This window comes from Lagopus muta, chromosome 2, assembly GCF_023343835.1.
Source record: "Lagopus muta isolate bLagMut1 chromosome 2, bLagMut1 primary, whole genome shotgun sequence".
In the NCBI taxonomy this organism is placed as follows: Eukaryota; Metazoa; Chordata; class Aves; order Galliformes; family Phasianidae; genus Lagopus; species Lagopus muta.
Genome location: NC_064434.1, coordinates 36972904 through 36992737, shown reverse-complemented (window position 1 = coordinate 36992737; position 19834 = coordinate 36972904). Strand labels below are relative to the sequence as shown.

The 19834-nt window shown below is 40.9% G+C and overlaps 1 protein-coding gene across 7 annotated transcripts in view; it reads left to right on the top strand.

Annotated features, from left to right (window-relative positions):
• Positions 1-10125: 10125 nt before the first annotated feature.
• EPHA7 (EPH receptor A7) overlaps positions 10126-19834 on the top strand; it is a 161147-nt gene continuing 151438 nt past the window's right edge. For 6 of the 7 annotated variants that reach the window (XM_048935307.1, XM_048935310.1, XM_048935306.1 and 3 more), the window contains exons 1-3: positions 10126-10458; positions 14306-14370; positions 18803-19472. In XM_048935307.1, the coding sequence (XP_048791264.1) occupies positions 10362-10458; positions 14306-14370; positions 18803-19472 (832 nt within the window). In that variant the 5' untranslated portion in view covers positions 10126-10361. The remainder of the gene's footprint in view (positions 10459-14305; positions 14371-18802; positions 19473-19834) is intronic. The other variant, XM_048935312.1, reaches the window with a different exon arrangement.

The following is a 19834-nucleotide window of genomic DNA, read 5'->3' as shown; positions in this document are numbered from 1 at the left end:
GCTGGTTTTATTCTTACCAGATAACACAGATTAATAAATGACCTGCAACTAGTGAAGTGTGTAGAAAGGGTAATGAATTCCTTCCATCAGCACATTAATTTTTTAGTAATAAACAAAGAGTATGATGAATTAGAAGAATTTGTAGTGTTTCTGAATATTGCAACAAAATTTCCAGATGAAAGCCTTTAATCATGTAGTATTCATTCATTTATTTCAGTTTGTGTGTGTACTGTGCTGGGATTTGCCTTTCTGAGCTGCATTAACCAGTCATTTAAAGCTAGGTTTCCACAGTCCTGCATTACTATATATTTTTTCAGCTCATCCTTCTACACACCCATTTTGCCCATCAGTGTCTGTGGTGTAATTTTGACATGAACTAGCTAAATTCATTTCATACAGCAAAACACCTTAATGAAGGAACTGCCGAATTAGTCCTGTCTCTAAACTGGCCATAACAGCATGAAACTCCTTTTGAAAAAGACATGCATTTGCAGGTAGAAAGAAGCAGTTACTGAAACAGCCTGATTAATGAGACCTAACTGTCAGGTAAGTGGGGTTATCAAGCGCATCTGCATGCTAGAGAGACATAACTGCTAAAACCATAAGCAAGCATCACTTTTAAATAATCTTGTTTTTTTAGCCTCCTAATGAACCTTCCTGACTTTCCATCATTTGGTTACAGACAGACCCTTTTTGAAATCAAAATTACATTTGAAAAGAAATGTCAAAAGCCGTCCTGAGAATAGCAAAACTGAAACAGAGAAAAGAAGGAAAGGCATGGATAACACACCATACCCAATGGCAACAAGATAAATTGTTTCAGACAGCAACAAAACCGTTAGGTGGCTATCATAGTCATCTTACACACTTTGCAGTGCTTCCAGCACATCAAGCAGCCTCCCCCTTTGGTGGACATACCCCTGCTTCTCCCCTTCCTTGAGATGCCCCCTCCTCAGCTCAGCAGAGAGGTTAGGAAGAAGGTGAGCTGCACTCCTGCCTTTTCTCATACCTCTCATTTCCATCTTGAAACTGAGCCACAACAGTGAGCGTGTGGAGCAGTGTACACCTGCTGTGTCCTTAGATGAGACAGGGTGCTTTATGGGAACAGGCAGTAATGTGCCTCAACAAGGATGGGCAGAAGACAGTTCCGACATCCCCATTCCTCTCCAGATTACTGTCTCAGCAGTATAGCAGATGTCCTGGGAACAAGTCCCAGCCTCCTGGCAACATTAGAGTGGTGGGAAAGTGAGAAGCTGGTGAGAGAAGAGCTGGAGAGAGGGCCCTCCATTCCCACAGAATCCTGCAGAAATCTGTTTTTTTTTTTTTTTTTTTTTTTAATCTAGTATTAACCAGATGCTTGATAGTATATATTCCTTTTAAATACAGTTTGAAAGATTGAAGTGGTATAATTTACCATTAAGAGGCGCATAGAGCATTCACATCAGGTAAGGCTCAGGCCCAGCGTGCTTTGTAATCTCAAGCATCTGCAGAGGGATATTAGAAGAGCTCAAAACCTACAGTGCTTTGACCAGCATCCAGCCCTATTGCGTAAATGCTTCTAAATTCTGCACTGACTTCTGTGAGAATTTCATACATGGAAGGATTGCAAGAGTGACTCTTGAAGTGACACAGTGACAGAAGCACATCCAGGGGGAATCTGAGGGCATGTCTAAAGTGAATCTGCAAGCAAAAATCACTGGAACTGTGCGAGCTATGTCTAAAAATATGCTTAGATTTCAGTAGGTTAGAATATGCTGTAATGAATTATGTAACTGGCGTGAATTCTTGCCAAAAAGCCCCAACCAGCATAATGTTGTTGCAATTATGGCAATTCACAGGAGATAAGGAACTGGCCTCTGTACACAGTATTGAATGCATGAAACTATATTATCTCTACATTCTATTTATCTAAGACTATTGAATTTATGAGGAAATTATGTATGCAGACACATACATATGCATATTTTACAAATAAATGTACTGAAAAATCTCAGCCTGAAGAGATACAGTTGCATACTTGTTTTGAAAGAAAAGGATCTTAATCTCTCAGTGAATCCAAATTCAGATGCAGCTCTTGCCAGCTGACAGCAGTTACTCACAGGTACAGTAGAGGCAGTGCAGACTTAAAGCTATGTTCTGATTTCAGCTGGAAAGAATGTGACAAACTATGCCATTTTGCTGAGGCTGATTAAGCACCTAAAATCCAGCTTAATTATGCTACAGCTGGTCATATGCAAGGCACATTATATGGCAGGACAGTGGGGCTGGACTGGAGTCCAGAAATCATTGTTTCTGCATGAGAGAGGAAATCCTTTGCATAAGCATGCTAGAAGACAGCCTTCAGTGCAAATCGAAGCAAGGGACAAAGCTGGAGGTAGGAGGAGTGGATTGACACTGGGCTGAGAAGGCAGAGATTGAAACTGATGCTGTAGGCCATCGGGCAGCCTCAGGAGTGTGCCATCATTTATCCAGAACACTCAGATACACGGAGGGCACTTTCAGCTCTCAGAATCAGAGGGACAGGAAGGTGACAATGCTCTCTCAGGCTCCCGCGCCCCTTGGCTGTAAATCGTTAAGAGGCTCACTACAGGGTTCTTTGCCCACCGTCATTCATTGAGAGCTCCATGCCTTTTTTGGGAAAAACAAAATCACACTATCCATGTGGGATGATTAGGAAGAAGTATATGTTAACACTGCAGAAGGAAAATGTATGGCTTCTTTGCTTTTTGTTATTGCATTATTTTTTTTCTCCCAGAATTCAGGAAGATGATTTTTCTGAGATGTCCATAGCAGATGTCCTGATCTGGAAGACTTCTTTGACCCTTTTTTATAATTTTCCCCAACACTGGAAGTTCAGTTAGGCAAGGTGATTTGTTTTTATGGGGACTACTACTGTAATACGGTAATTATGGAATTTTGCTTGGTAGTTTGTGTACTAATGAAATATGTGGAAAAAAAATGCAGAAGTATATTACCTCACAGACAGCATAAGTCTGAATTTTATGCTTCAATCTGACAGCTATACTCATTCATTTGCTTTCATGTAATGATATTTTTGAATGTTTGGTTATTTGTAAATGGAATAAAAAACAAAATTAAAAAGCAAAGGGATGTAAAAGATGTTAATTTATATATTTGTTTGCTTATATTTTAATGATTTGGATAATGTAATTAAAAAGAGTAAAAATAAAATTTAAAATAAAATGGTACAAGATAGTTTGTCGAATCTCTCCAAAGACAACAGTTAAAACCTAAATAAACAGAGTGCAAGGTAGACATCTGTCAAGAATTAGTCTGACTATGAGATGGAAAACAAAGTGCGCTAACAAAGAAATGGTTGATTTCAATATAAAAACAAGTAAATTATAGGATGCTCCAAGTTCTCTACTAGAAGTAGCTAAGCTTAAAATATTCATTATATTTTGTAGATGTGGTAGATAGTGATATGGAAAAATATTTTTCAGGTTAGTCAGGATTAAGAAAGGTTATGCAGTAGATTGGAAGCCTTACCTCCAAGCCACTGGGCAGTACAATGACAGATGAATTACTGCAGATAGCTGCCATGTTATTCACTAGAAAAAAAGAAGATATGTTTAAAAAAAAAAAAAAAAGAAAGAAAGAAAAGAAAAGAAAAGAAAAGAAAAGAAAAGAAAAGAAAAGAAAAGAAAAGAAAAGAAAAGAAAAGAAAAGAAAAGAAAAGAAAAGAAAAGAAAAGAAAAGAAAAGAAAAGAAAAAAAGAAAGAAAAAAAATAAAAGCTATTCTGTCACACTGATGGACCTTAAACTTACTGCAGTCACCTGGATATCACTGGCAAACTACAGCTCAGCGACAACTGGTTATTGTGGTATTATTGGGGAAAATAAACAAACAAAAAGAAACAAAGAAAACCCCAAAACTACATGGTTGTTACATTGGGAAAAAAAAAAAAAAAAAAAAAAGTAAAAAAAAAGTACAAAAACCCCAACCCTGTACTCCCATCAGTTAACAATGCTTACTACTTACAGGTCAAAACACCTCCTCAAAAAAAGATGTACAAAACAATAAATAAAGAATTTCTTGAAAATGAAGTGTTTTCTATCTTAGATTTTCTATCTAAGTATCTTAAAGATACTTAGTGCTAACCTAGGAGTGTCACTCTCATTCAGCTTGAATAGCATTGAACTCTCACCTAGATCAATGCAACCACTTACAGGAGGAAATCATTATCTGGATGGAGGCTTTAGACATATGACAATCATGAGATGACATGATAAGTATACATGGAATAAAAATAATTTATAAAACTGTAGTGGTGACTGGCTGATCAGAAAATATCCATTTTGTGGTGGACATTACCATGGGAACAGAGATAGCTAACATGATTGCATGAGGGACAGGTGGGCTCCAGAGACAGTTTTGCAATGCTATGGTTTATTTTTCAGACTGCGTTTCCTGATTCAAACAGGTGTTAGTTTGCCCTTTTGGGTCAAATACAGCAAAACCTCTTTTTCTCTGTTACGCAATATAGCTTAATTTTACAGAGAATAAGCATCAACCTCACACTTGTATTAGAGGATTACTACTCTAGATAAACCAGAGTTGACTGTCTAAAGATAGTTGGTTAGGTACTTCTATTAACCTTTGTCACATCACAGTAAATACTAAAGAAATCACATCCTGAAAATACAGTTAGAAAATTCAAGCCAAAAATAAATGTGCTTTGAATAAAGCATTACTTAGCTGTAAAATAAATGTACTCTGAATAAAGCATTACTTAGCTGTAAAACTCGCTGCCATGTGAAACTCCATGTTTAGAAGAGACAAAATATGTAATGTCTTGGGATTTAACAGACCCTTGAAGTATAACTACCTTGGAATAAACTACTGCAAATCAGCATGCATGCTAAGAGGTTCTGGCTCACCTGTACTGGATAATGAGAGATGGGTTTGCGGGGAGGGTAGATCTATGGATCAGAACAGAAGTGGTGGTGTACGGGCAGAGCAACTTGACAGAGCATGAGAACACGTGAACAATAGCAGAGGTTGACCTGCAGAGGGTTGTACTGCTGAGAGATGCAGTTCTTCAGTTCTTAAGCCACTCCTTTTTTAAGGAACAATTTCTCCCATGCACATTGGCACCTTTCCTGTTAGTGGTAAAGTTTCACATCACTGCACCTCCCAGATCTGGAGGTGAAAGTATGGGAACTCCTGCCATTGCAATCTGTAGTTTATCTTCCAGAACTAAATAAGGGTTATAACATCTGTTCTTTTATCCTCCCCCTCCTACCTCATAACACAGAAGGGAGACTGAGAGAAAAGACTTTTATTTTCTTTTTCCCCCATTTGTGCTCTTTCACAGAACCACAAGGAGATTGAGACTGGCTGCAAGAGGATGCAATATCTGGGAACAGGAAATCTACTGGATCTGATTTTCACCTCAGCTAGGCTGAAAGAGGAATCCAGGAATCCAGATGGAAGTGATCAGATATCTCTGGTACTAAGGAAGAATAGAAAGATACTGGCATCACTGGAGCATATTTCTAGAGTTCATCTCCTGACAACAAATTAATTAAAGTAAGAATTAGATATCCTTATGATCACTATTTTCAGCATGCAATTTATAATATGACAAATATCTAGAAAACTGAAAATTTGACTTTTATAGAACACTGAAGACAGCTACATGCCTATACATATATGGTAATTTCCTGCAGCACCTGGGCAAAGAGGAATTCCTTTTGGTTCACAGATGAGCAGTGGACTTTGTCTCCTTTCAGGATATCTCCAGATGCTATTATGGGATGATGACTCCAGCTTGCCCTGCTCAAGCTTTCTGGGGTAAGATTCACAACACAGTGAGATAAACAAGCAACTCTGAAGTGTGATCAACAGAGGGACAGTGTGTGCTCCAAAGGCTCGTGTGCCTCAGTGAAACAGTTTCCAAATTCAGATTTATCAAGGGAAGCAGTCTTACAGGATCCAGATGCGGGATATTCTTGGACTCTGTACAACTCTGCTACTGTGCCTTGGGAAAGGCAGAGACATTTCATGCTCACATGTGTATTTAACATGAATTTAATTTGTATTGTTCTGTAGAAAGTATTTCATTTCCATTTAATGACAAGATGACACACCAGTTTTCCTCTATTTCTGAACAATGTTTTTCAAGTGTACTGAACATTCACAGATTTGAAAAACAGAATCTCAACATCTATTTAGCACATTGTATAATTTTAAGTCTCTTGAGATAAAATTTTGTCAGTGAATTGTTATTTCCATTCTGGTGCATCTGAAGACCCTGAAGTATGAAGTTTTATAGCACTATTTTTGATTTGTTCTAAATGAAATAATTAAAATAATGGAATTACTGCAATTTCAGCTAAAGAAAGGACTTTTTATATGAGCATGCCTTTTCAACCAGATGATCCTATTTCACTACAGTTTCTCTGTGAACTCGTAGCATGTATTTAATACATCAACTTCATTGCTATAATAGACTGATATGACTCATAAACCCAGGAGAAGTTCTGAAGTTGACATCATAAGGAAAATCCACCTCTAGACAAGATTTAGAATGTAAGTATCATTATGCATGGAAGACTAAATGCGAAGTTTCACAAAATTATTTTTATGTATATTACTTGAACGTCAAATGTCATGATCCCATTGTAGTTTTGTATTAAAAATTCCACAAAAACTGTACAAAAACGTGCTGCATAGTTCATAGAAAATCTTGTGCACAGATAAAGGATTTCTTAGATTACAGCTACAAATAACACAATTGGGGGTTTAAAATTTAAAATTAAATATTTTTCTATTACTTAAGCCTAATTTCTACTTTCACCACTGTGAAACGAAGTTCAAATATTTTTTATCAACTGATTTTAATCCATTCTTGTATGAACAGACCCAGGATTCAATATCATTTTCACAGACTGTGCCTAAGGAAAACTTTCAACACCTTTATGATGCTATTCAAAATTCACTTCAGTCCTGTACATGGTAGCCAAGAAAGAAAGTTCGAATAATGAAAAAAGGGAATTTGTGAACTTAAAACTTAATATAAGTTGTGATCATTTATTGTGTATGCTTTTGCAGCCTTAGAATTCAGCCCATATTTCTTACATCACAATTTTTAATTGAGTTATGTGTTGGAGATAGCTAGCTATTAGAGGAGGGAATTTGGGTGAATATCAAGCTAGTAGTGCAGCATCAGTATGAAGCCAGTGTCAAGAAAACCATTCTAACTACACACAAAATTAAAAAAAAAAAAAAAATAAGGCAGAATCTGGCCTACAGACTTTCAGTCAGGGAAAAAAAGAACCAAAACCAAAACAACAGAACAGAGCAAAAGGCAACATTAGAACCTTTGATTTTGTTGTTTCAGTTAACCATTTAGTCTGATGGTGTTTGAACTGTAACATATTGAGTTGAATGAAGTTTCCAGATGCCTTTTTTTTCCCCTCCTCTCAGAGATTTCAGTGCCAAAACTGAGGGTTATGGTCCATTTAGCTTGAGTATTTTGAGATTTAGTTGTAATGCTTTTCTTCTCTGTTTTTTGCTCACGAAAGATCCAACACTCAGCTGGACAAGATAGAGCACGGGCTGTGCCATCCTAAAAAATACAATGAAGGATTAGAAAACACAACACAGAAGCAGAGGAAAAAGAAAAATCAAATTCACTGAATGTCAAGCTCTGAGTCAATTCCACAAAGATTTCACATATAGGAAGCCAGATTTAAAAAAAAAAAATTAAAAAAAAATCTGTAATATACTCCTCAATGTATCTGCATTGCTTTGGTGTAACTGTGAATGCATCTACAGATGATTTTGAGAAGAAGTATAGACAGTAAGTCATTTTTAGCTCAACTTATCAGGAAGACACAGCATATAAAATGATTTCCTCGGGAAGAAAAATACACACTTAAAAAAACATACTCTGTCATTTAACTTCATTACAGACTCAGCAATGTAATAATAAATTCTTTGTGTGCTTAATATATTTGTGTAATTTTAAATATCCTTACACAAACAAACACCCTCTACTCATAGTGGGTTGTACAATGTAGTAGTATTTCTGCATAAATGCAGGTGAAGATGAAAATAAGTTGCCTAAAACTACATGCAGGACATGGATATATCATCACTGTTCATGCCCTTCTCCTGTCATCTTGCTCATTGTGTAAGATCCTGTGTCTTTATGAACAGACATTCAAAGTCTCAATACAAATCACTTAATAATCTGCGGGCTGAAATTTTTCTTTTTGGCATAGTGGTCTTGTATTGAAATGCTTCCATTTAATGGCAGGAAATCATAGAGGGCTGACCAGGTTGTAGGCTTCCTAGTTTTGCTTTAATCTCTGTTACTATATATATGCCACAGGAAAACTAGTTTTATCTATGAAAACTTACAAAGAAGATACAAAATGTCTGTATGGGAGTATTTTTTTTTTAATAGTCTTTTCGACAGAATAGATGTAAACTCACTGCTTGCACAGCTCTCCTTTCTGAGTGCACACGTATGAGGATGGGAATGAGAGACGAGAGGATGAGGGAATCAAGAGCACACACTTTGCCTACACCCATTGTGGTACGCAGCGTACAAAAAGAACATTCTGAATGAAAGGCAAAAAAGTGCCACAGCCTAAGCAGCAAGTGGAAATTCTTCAGCAAACAGACGAAAACAGACGGTGCACTCCATTCTCAGAAGTGAAGAGGAGAGCACAGAGAAGTGCTCACAGCCCAGAGAATGTGGTGGCTGCTTATCTGACAGTGCTGAGTGTAAATGTTACAGATACATGAAATTTTGCTTTATCCACCTAAAGATTCCCAACGCAACCCCTTACTATTTATATTACCCTTCACAATTTACATTTCCATCTGTGCTATATTTTCTGTACCAGCATCCCTGTTTTTGCAAGGACTGTTTTGGATTCTCACATCATCTCGCTATCGAATTGCAATGACACCCCCTGCGCTTTGCCAGCCTCCACGACAATAACCAGTTACCCCTTTCACACGGCAGCTCCCTCCACTCTTAAGGACGCGGCAGAGCCGTGCGGATCCCTCTCCGCACCGCGCGGCCGCACGCCCGCCAGGTGCGCCCTGCCAGGTGCAGGCTGCGGGGAGCGGCCCAGCCCCGAACGGCCCCAGCAGCGGTCCGGCGGAGCGCAGCGCTCGGCCGATGGCCCGCAGAAGTGATGCTCCGCGGCCCCGCGTAGGGAGTGCAGAGTTGTGGCGTCGGTCCCCTCTCACTGAAGGAGCAGAAGGGCAGGGGCACAGCACATCCTCGGGAGAAACACTTCGGACGCAGAGAGTGAGAGCTGACGGGAGGAAATTTGGAAGTTTCTCTGCCTTTTTTTTTTTTTCTTTTTTTCTTTCCCCCCCCCCCCCCCCCCCCCCCCCCCCTTCTTCCTCCTATTTAAATTGCCTCATTGTTAGCGCGTTGCTCTCGCTCCGGGTTACACCCGACGGGCGGAAAACAAGAAAAGCAGCCGCCCCTCTCCCCCAAGTGAATACCGATGTACTATTGATCAGTTCATAGAGATTGCAGGAAAGCATAGATAGCGGAGTAAGGAGAAACAGAGTCACACGGGCTGGAGCCACAGCGATGGCAGTGCTGAGGAAGTTGACTTTTGGCAGAGCGCTGACTCAGGTGCGCCTCGCACCGAAGTTCCCCTGCAGGCAGCAGCACCCGGGGCCGCGAACGGGCAACACACCGGGAACCCATTCGCTCCACGTCCAGGCGCGCACACGGAGCCGCTGGGACTGACCGGCTGCCCCTCTCTACTCGTAGGGCCGAGCGCGCGGGGCAGGCACACGAAGCAGACAGAGCCCGTGAAACGACTCCGCACGCCGACCCCGCTCTACCCCATCACTACCGCCGCCCCCACGCTCATCCCGCGGGCAGCCCCAGCACCGCCGGCAACCCGATACCGCTGCCCGCTCATTGGTCAAGCGCACCGACCCCGCCCCTCCACCCCCAGCCACTCAATCGGCGGGTCGGCCCGCCGGGCCGCCGAAAGTCGCCGTTGGTTGGTCGAAAAGAGCTGTCAGTCATATTGAGGGACGGGCCGCCGCGGCGCAGAGGTCCCGCCCCCCCGCCCTCATTGATATTATCGGAGCGCGGCGCGGGCGGCCGGGCTGCAGTCGGGGCTCGCGGGCGGGCAGCCCGGTGCGGGAGCCGGAGCTGAGCAGCAGCACGGTGGCGGAGGCGGGAGAAGGAGCAGGAGGAGGAGAAAGAGAAAGGCAGCTGGGAGGGAGGGAGCGCCGGGCCGGGGACTCGCAGTGCAAATTCGCCACTGTCCTCTCGCACCCACCAAGCGGCGGCGGCGTCTAGAAATAGGGAGCGAGAAAGATAACATTTCCCTGCTCCTGCACCATGGTTTTGCGAAGTCGGCTTCTTCCTTGGATTATGTTGTGCTCCTTCTGGCTGCTCCGCTTTGCACACACGGGGGAGGCACAGGCTGCGAAAGAAGGTAAAGGCGTGCGGAAAACTAAACTTTGGGCTTATTTATTGCTTTTCGCAACGAAAGGCTCAGTGGAGGGAGCCGCGAGCTGCGTTGCGTTTATTTATTTATTTATTTTTGTATGTGCATTTTCTTGAGATTAGGAGAGAAACGAGTGAGGAATTCTGTATGTGAGCGCGTGTATAAGTAACAGACCGGCACAAGCGCTTTCGCTGCGGGGAATGAGCTCCGAGAGGCAATTGCACGTGATGGGAAGGGGAGACAGCCCTCGGCCAGGGGCTCCGCACAGAGCTCTCCCGCAGCCTCAGCCCTCCGGGACGGGACGTTGCGGGACGGCTCCCCACCGGGGCCCTGCGGCGCTCCAGTGCCGCGCGTGGAGCATGAGAAGCGGCAGTGGAGTGCGGTGAGCTCCTCTGGGGAGTACTGGCGTCGAGTGTCCGCAGCGCGTGTGCTTATCGCCAGCATCGCTGGGCAGAGGGGGGAAGGTTTGGGGCTGGGTGCCTGACACTATTTACGTATCGCAATGGGGCTTCCCTATTGCCTTCAATCCAACGCTGTCGTAACGGTGTATGGCGAACCCCGGACGTCTGTTTTTCTGCCCCATCCCATCCCGCGCGCAGTTTGCAGTAGGAGAGCGATGGAGGTATGTGAAATCCATTCCAGAAGTCCGTCTGCGAGATCTTTTTTCCCATGTAGGGAAAATCCAGGATCGTTTAAAAAAGCGCCCTAGTAGCGTTTGACAGCCAGGGACGAAGGTCCGTCTCTATCTTCACATGGGGGGTGGAAGGAGGAGCGGGTGGGGAGGGAGAACTCGAGGGTTTTTTTTTGTGTGTGTGTGTCCCTATATAGGGACGCATTTGGGGTTTTTTCCTCTCTCAACCGGATATGTCAGTATTTTCAATTTTCATCAAACAACTGGCACGCAGTAAAATCCCATTCTGAAGCATTTAAAAAAAAAAAAAAAAAAAAACCCTAAGCCCTCTGCCCTTTTTTTTTTTTAAAAACAAACAAACAAACAAACAAACAAAAAAAGAGAGATAGCGAGGTTAGAGAGGGAAGAGGGAGAAAGCCTTCAGCGAAATTTCCGAAGCTGACGCGGAGGGGCAGGGATGCACCGAGACCCCCACGCGGGGGGCGGTCACGCGTGGCCGTGTGAGCAGGGAGGATGCGGGCCCCGGGGCTGCGGCGGCGCCTCCGGGCGTCAGTCCGCTCCGTGTTCGTGTGCGGATGGGGATATGTATGCATACACATACGTGTGTACGTGTGCAGTGGGTGTGCGCTTGGGGAAAATCAGCGCAGCTAAAGGAAGGTCAGGAGGGGGCGAGCGGCGGACAGGGATTAATAGCGGCTACCTGCTGCGGGCTCGGGAAACTCCCGCGGAAGAAAGAGCGGGGAGAGAGCAGCGGGGAAGGAACTTCGCAGCCTCGCCCCCCACCTTGCCCGATGGCTGTTCTCGGCTCGGCCCTCCGTGGCTCCCACCGCTCCTCTCCGGGCGCTGAAGAGCGCTACAGAGGGCGAGGCAGAAAAGTTTTCCGAGTTCCCTTTCTGTAGCTAAACAAAAGACGCGGGGAGATGCTGGAGAGGAGCGGGGCGGGGGCTGTCCAGCCATCCGGGAGAGGGACTGACGGCTTTCACTGCAGAGCCCTCCGCCAGCGCTGGTGTCCCCTCAGAGCTTCCCACCTCCTGCTGCGAGCCCTCGGGGCTCGACACGGGGCTCCGCCACCCCTGCCGCTGCCCCATAATCCGGCGGCAGGGCGGAGATCGCGGTACCGTTTCTCCAGACGGAGGCGCGGCCGCTTGCGCGCAGCTCCAGGAGCGTGTGCGCGGCCCTGGCTCCCCGCTGAGCCCGTTCCCCGAACTCGCAGCCGCCGGTTTTCCGCCTCCTTTCGACTTCTGAAGCGTGCACGTCCGCTGTGCGCATCCCGCGCAGCCGCCGGACGGGTGCGCGGATTCGCCTCTCCGCTCATCGAGCGCGGAGCCGGCTCTGCCTCTAGGCTGCGGGACGCGCAGCAGCTGCCCGCCGGGCAGGCTCTGCCCGGTAACTTTCGGTGCGACGAGGAAGCGCAACGCTTTTACTTGCCGGGGGTATTTGCAGAGCAAGGCGTTTCACTTATTATAGTTCGTTTTTTTTTTCTTCTTCTTCTTTTGTTTGTTTGTTTTCCTTGTCTTTTTTTTCTGGGATGTGCCCGTTGCTATGTGCCGGTGAATTGCTGCCAAATAAAAAGTACAATGAATTGCAGTCGTGGGATATTGTGCTGGTGCTGAAAAGGTTAAGTCTTTCATGGTGCCTTTTTTTCTTTTTCCTTCCAGAATCATTAGAAACGTTGTTGTTTAACAAACCACCACATACACCACCTGCTTTTCTATAGAAAGTGTTGCAAAGTAAAGCCACTTGGATCCGAGCTTAATGAAAAAAGCAGATCATCTTTCTAAGAGAGACTATCAGACTTCCTTAATGAGTTGTTCTAGTTTATTACTGAAATACAGGCCTGGAAGTTAGGGTTCTGTGCTCAGCTACTATGGTGATATTACTCTATGAACTTGTGAATGTGTATTTTTTTTTTTTTTTTTTTAAGTCATCCTTCTTTCCATTCATTGAAATTTTGTGTGAAATTCTGTGAAAGCTGAACCCAGAATTCAACCAATTGAAGAGACCTGACAAAAGTTGCATCATTTTGAAGCCGTAAATTATTAATTGAAATAAAAGTATTTAAATGCTGTAAGTAAAATTATAAGTAGCTTGAATGCTAAATATATACTGAAAGTATGTAAATTAGGTACATGACTTTTTCATTTACCAAATAAAAGAATGAAGTTAAATGTGCAGTCTTGAAGAGGGAATCTTCAAAGTGTACCAAGCCCTGATATGTGGCCAATCACTCTACAGCTTCAACTGTGTGAAGAAAGATATCATAACAAATTATTTAATGTATATGTATTTGATATCATGGATTAATATATGTGCCATTTGAATCTGACAGTAATATGCTAGGGAAGATGCATGTAACTATAATTTAAATATAAAGCATATCTAGAAATATATGTTTGGAGTTAATAGAACATCAGTAATATATCTTCCAGAATGTGCTGTGAAATAGTTAAGAGTCGGTTTATTAGGCTGTGATTAACCACTTTATGAAGCAGGATTACATTTAGATGCAAATAATTGCACTGCCGCCAGAACTGATGTCTTTTTGCAGAGGTGTCACTGGCTTATAATGACATGAAGATTTCAGTAAGCCATCACCATAAAGTAAATTGGTTGGATTTGTGTATGCGATGTGTGAGGTAATTGCAGAGTCTCTTATTTTCTGTATTCCTGGTTGTCATTTGTTTATAGAATTGCTACCCTCTCACCTAAAGGATGTATTTTTTTTCCTTTCTTACTCCAAAAGACATTACTTTGCTGTGTAACTCCTGGTAAGGTACATACTAGCCCTGTCTCAATCAGTTTGAGTAAGTGTTGAAATGCTATTGTTTGTTTGTTTTAATCTCTCTGTAATAGCCAACTTATGGGGAATATTGTCATCACAAAGGAGATAAAGGCAGCATGCATAATAATGACTGACTATTAATATTTTAGGGCACGAGAAAAAACATTACACTTAGACGTAAGCAATGAGGTTGCTAAGAACAGTGTATATCTGCTTGTATGGGGATTGTACATAACAATTTAATCATCTGTTTACAAGAAGATGCATAGTTGTACTCACAGTTGTTTTTCAATAGCATGAATTAAAAAGATGTGTTCTGTTTTATCGTTTTTTGAATTCAGAATTTTTACTTTGATTTTGTATTCCCACGTATTATATTTAACAAAGAGTGAAAATGCCTTTCTTTTCCTTTTCTTTTTCAGTTATTTTACTGGACTCCAAAGCACAACAGACAGAGTTGGAATGGATTTCCTCTCCTCCCAATGGGGTAAGTAGTCCCTACAAAAATTAAATTCATAAAGACAAGTAGTTATTTCACCAAAGCAATTGCAATACTGGCTTTAAACTAACTTCCCCTCATATTTCTCTTAGTAATTGTACCAAGTGTTTATGGATCTTTCAGCTTTAGAATGGAAATAAGTGTACGTTGGGTTACGATGTCCAAACATAAGCTAATTAAAAAATAGAGACTCTTTAGAAGTTCACCTAAATGTTTTCACTAGTTTCATCTTTTGTCACATAGACCTCTGTGGTATACCAGAAAGCTCTTTATGTTTGTAACACAGTATTTTAAATCACTTTTTCCTTCATCCTGTAGAAAGAGCAGACCTTCTTTTGTGTGGAAACTTTCTAAAAATATGTTTTTCATTTTCTGTATAATGGCTGATCATAAATTTGTTTATGATGTTTTCTTTGTAATTGAATAGCACAGACTGAAGTGCTCTGAAAAAAAACATTTATACTGCAGATGTGTTTGAAATGACATTCCAAATTTGAAACATCCCCAAATCTCAAGGAGCTTCATATCTGGAACGAGGAACCAATTATGTGGTTAAGGCCACCTCCAGCTTGCTTACAAATGAATCTCATGGTATTCCATGAGATGTACCATTGTGTAGTAGTAGTACATCATTATAAAAAATGAGACATTTAGAAACATCTGTATTATTGTTTTATTTATTGTGTGCATAAACTTAAAAAATGCTGCTTTCGGCCTGAATTAGAAGTGATATAAAACCCCTTATTCCTCAAGTCCTGAGGAAGAAAGAACATTTTCAGAATGGTACAGTGAGTATGTTGTCCTACCATAGCGCAGCCTGATAAATGATAAATCATATGGCTAGTTCTTGTTTGTGGAAGCAGTCTTTTGCAGCATCCATTGTGACTCCTTGCATGAGCAAGGAGTCTTGCTTGGCGGATCAGGCCCTTAATCTTCAGAGCCTTAAGAAATCTGGAGCCAGAAGAGCGTGAAGTGTGAGTAGGGATATAAAAGTGTAACAAATCCTTTAAATAAGAAGAATGAAAATCTGAAAGTGTCTTTCTTTAAAAGCAAGATCGTAAAATCAATACAAGCATAAACTGGAAACGAATGTAAGAACTTCAGAAGAAATGTAATGTGACCTCAACATTTATGATGGCTAATAACCTCAGCATTAGCATTTTGCATTGATTGAAGCTGCTACCAGAGGTGTTTGAAAGATTAGGTTGGTGGCAATTACATTAGGCTAACCTGTAGATAATGAAAGACATGTCAACACATGTTACACATGTCGGCATATTTAAAGATGAAAGAAAGTAGAGTCAAATTCAACAAATGGCAAGAGGCTACTTTCGAAGGTAGAAGACAGTTTCAATAAAAAATTAAAAATGAGGCTAAAAAACTAAAAATAAGGCTAATGACTGGATTTGTTTGCATGAAAATGGTCAGAAGTAGTTGTCTGTAAATTCAACATAGAAGTTGTAAGTATGTAATTTTGATAGAAAATATTTACTTTTAGTTACTATGCTGTCTGCTGTGCAATAAAGATTTCATGAGAATGAACGCAGAAAATACACTTCTTGAGAGTAACTACTGCTTCAACAAAGTACAGATTATATCACCCAGACACTTGTTAAATGCCTTATTCAACTGCAAATGTTACATCTAACAGTGATCTCAAATATTGCTAAGATAACTAAGGAAGTTTAAATACCATGTATTGGAACAGACAGAACAGGATATGGTCAAATAGAATGGCATGTGTATCACTGTATGTGGAAGCAGGATAAAGCAGAATTGAATTTTCTTTCTGTAAAAAGCAACATAGAATTAGTCACTTTAAAAATACTAATGAGGTGTGAACTTAGATGATGTAGGTGAAAACCTATCTTGAAATACTGTTGATTTCTTTTTTCTTCCATAGAGAAGCAGGTATGCCTCCAGTGGACTATTTGAAGTAATGGTTCTGCGATTACTAAATTAAGCCATAAGTCCTGTTTTCCTGTTTTGTTTTGGTTTTTTTTTTTTTTTTTTTTTTAAGAAACACATATTCCATGGCTTTAGGAAAATTTGGAAGGCTAAACTGCAGCATTCAGTGCTAGAGATAACATAACGTAGAGCTTTTAACTTGAATGTAGTGTTTTGTACTGTTTTTCCTTGACTGCAGTGTTAGAGTATCCCTAATACTTACAAACTTCATGCGGTGGTGGGTTCTTGATTCCTCAAGAACCTTAATAACATAGTTTTTGGGAAAATGATTTGATTTTTGTTAAATATACTTTTCTTGTCTTTCTTCTGCTTTACTTTGGTTTGTTTTTTTTTTGTTTGTTTTTATGTGGCAAGACCCCATCAAAGATCAGAATCTGGTGTCAAATTCTGTTCCATGTTGAGCTTGTGCTGCTCACACTTCACAAATACAATGCTTTCTCTAACTGGAATGACCAGAATCTGGCTCAGTTCCTTGGGGGAAAACATCACCTAATGTGCAATTGAGATTATAAAAATCAGTAAACTTTTAGGCTTTGTATCTTTTTTTCGTCACATTTGGATTGATACGGAGTTTGTTTGTTTGTTTTTCTTTTGTTTGTATTATTTATTTATTCTGAAGTGTGACAGTGCCAGTTGCCCCGATCCCCATTTTTTTCCTTCCCTTGTTAGTTCTTAGAGAGAGAAAAGTGTCACTCATTCAAATCTAATAAATCTGTAGTAATGATGGACTTTTTTTCTGTTCTGAAATGAATACAGTTCCATATGCAATCAGTGCAATTAACTTCATGACTTTTTAATATTTCAATATTTAATACTGCATATATGAATTTATAATACTGTATGTACTATGTCTTTAGTAATTGCAGGTCTTTGAAATGCACTTTGATATTTACAACTTCTGTGCATTTCAGCATCTACAGCCATGATACATTCTGTGGTGGTAACTTCCAGCATCAAGTCAACCACATCTGTTTTTTCTTGGAGCTTTAGAGCAATGTTAAAATGATCTCATTTGCTGTCAAATAAGCTTGCAAAGTACTGTATACTGCATGGTTTCTAGTTTGGGAAGTCAGTCTGGATAACCAACCTTTCACGCTTGGTTACCAGTGTGAGGAATGTCGAGGAGTGGTCCATCCTGCAGAGGTGCCAAGCATTCTAGTCCCACAGAACACTTAAGCACATGCTTACCATTAAGCTCATAAGTACTGTCATTGATCTTAAGCGTGAGCTTAAGTGCATTATTGACACAGGGCCAGAGGGCTAAGTGCCATAAGAAGTCATGGTTGCCCGTATCATTGGGTGAGGATAGTTTAAAAAAAAAAAAAACCTAATTTATTACAGCTGCAGTTTCTGCAGTATGTTAAGTGTTATAAGAAAAGTGTTATAAAAAGAGGTGAGAGATGGATATTGTTTTGGATGTACCTGTGCAAATTTGCCTGCTTGATTTCAGTGGTTTTACCATTGCTGGAGGTGCACATTCCAAAGTAACCGAACTCTGTTAAAGACTGCAGATCTGTTACACACTTACTGGTTTGTTTCACAGTTCTTATCCTAAGAGGGAATAACAACAAAACCCAAGCTTTGAACCAGTAAACTTTCAATCATGTGGGTTGTTCTTAATTGAGTATTTAATCTCATGGTTCATTTGAACACCCAGTCAACCGAAGTTCATTTCTTTTAACATGGATGCAGCCACTGAAAAAAGTGAGGTGAGGAGCGTCTGCTTACATGTGCTGGTTTCTGAGTAGAGCAGAACATGGAGTGAACAAAAAGGGGACTGCCAAGGTGTTTTCTCACCTCCAGATTTTTAATTCTGTCAATTTTCTTGTTTTCTCCTCATGCCACCTTCATTGTATAGATTGAAAATTGTATACCGGATAAGTTTCAGGAGCCTTCTGCTTGCTGTACACCAGAAAGCTCCAGTCGGTGTTCTATACAGAAAGTCTGTAACCCTAAGCAATCTGAGTTCCTAAAACTTCTCTGATTGTGCTTTTCCCTGGAAGTGGAGCTACTTTTTAGTCTTTGCTTATGAACTTAATGAAATGTGGGAGAATCCAGTGTGGAGTTAGAGCTTGATATGTTGAGCAGCTTGCCTTTTCTGAAGCTTCACAGAATCACGGAGCTGTAGGAGTTGTTAAGGAACTCTGGAAATTGTCTAGTCCACACCTCCATTAAAGCAGATTCACTATAGTAGGCTCTCCCTTGGAATTGGATCTTAGATGTGAATATGACTTTTGAAGGTTATTTATACGTAGGAATAAATGGAGGGAGATATATTAATGTCTATTTTCTTCACTTGAGTGCTTAAGGATATTGTAATAATAGCCTATTTTTTATGATGTCTTACTGTTAAAAAGGAGTAGCACTTAAATGTGACACTTTTTCAAATACACAATAGTTACATTTGGTGGCATCCTTGTTTTATATTACTAACTGTTTTTTATTGTTTTAGTGGGAAGAAATTAGTGGACTGGATGAAAACTACACTCCTATACGAACATACCAGGTATGCCAGGTCATGGAATCGAACCAAAACAACTGGCTTCGGACTAACTGGATTGCAAAAAGCAATGCACAAAGGATTTTTGTAGAACTGAAATTCACTCTGAGGGATTGTAACAGTCTTCCTGGAGTTCTGGGGACTTGTAAAGAAACTTTTAACTTGTATTATTATGAAACAGACTACGATACTGGCAGGAATATCAGAGAAAATCAATATGTAAAAATAGACACTATTGCAGCAGATGAAAGTTTTACCCAGGGTGATCTGGGGGAGAGAAAAATGAAACTTAACACAGAGGTGAGAGAAATTGGACCTTTGTCCAAAAAAGGATTCTATCTTGCATTTCAGGATGTAGGGGCCTGCATTGCTTTGGTCTCTGTGAAAGTCTACTACAAGAAGTGCTGGTCCATCATTGAGAACTTAGCTATTTTTCCTGACACAGTGACTGGCTCAGAGTTTTCCTCTTTAGTTGAAGTGCGAGGAACTTGTGTCAGCAGTGCAGAGGAGGAAGCTGAGAACTCTCCGAAGATGCACTGTAGCGCAGAGGGAGAATGGCTAGTGCCTATTGGAAAGTGTATCTGCAAAGCAGGATATCAGCAGAAAGGAGACACCTGTGAACGTAAGTAGACATATAGCTTTTATTGTGTGCAGTACAGGTTATATTGCACCATTTTGTTATTTCTCTGCGACAGAAATACATCGTCAGTCTGCTGTTAAAGTTTCAGATCCTCAGTCTGTACTCTTCCTACTGGCCAGTCTAAAGCAGTCACTTCTGGGTATGGAAATTGGTGTTTGTGTGCTGCATTTTACTTCATTTTTGTTTATAGTTATGCCTCATACAAGTTTTTAAGTATAGATTCAGGACTGAAATTTTCAACAGTTTAAGGTAACATTCCTTGTACTTATTGGTATAGAACTTTGTATTAATAATCTCTGAGCAATTAAACACCTTGTTCTTTCATATGGCCTATGACAATTATA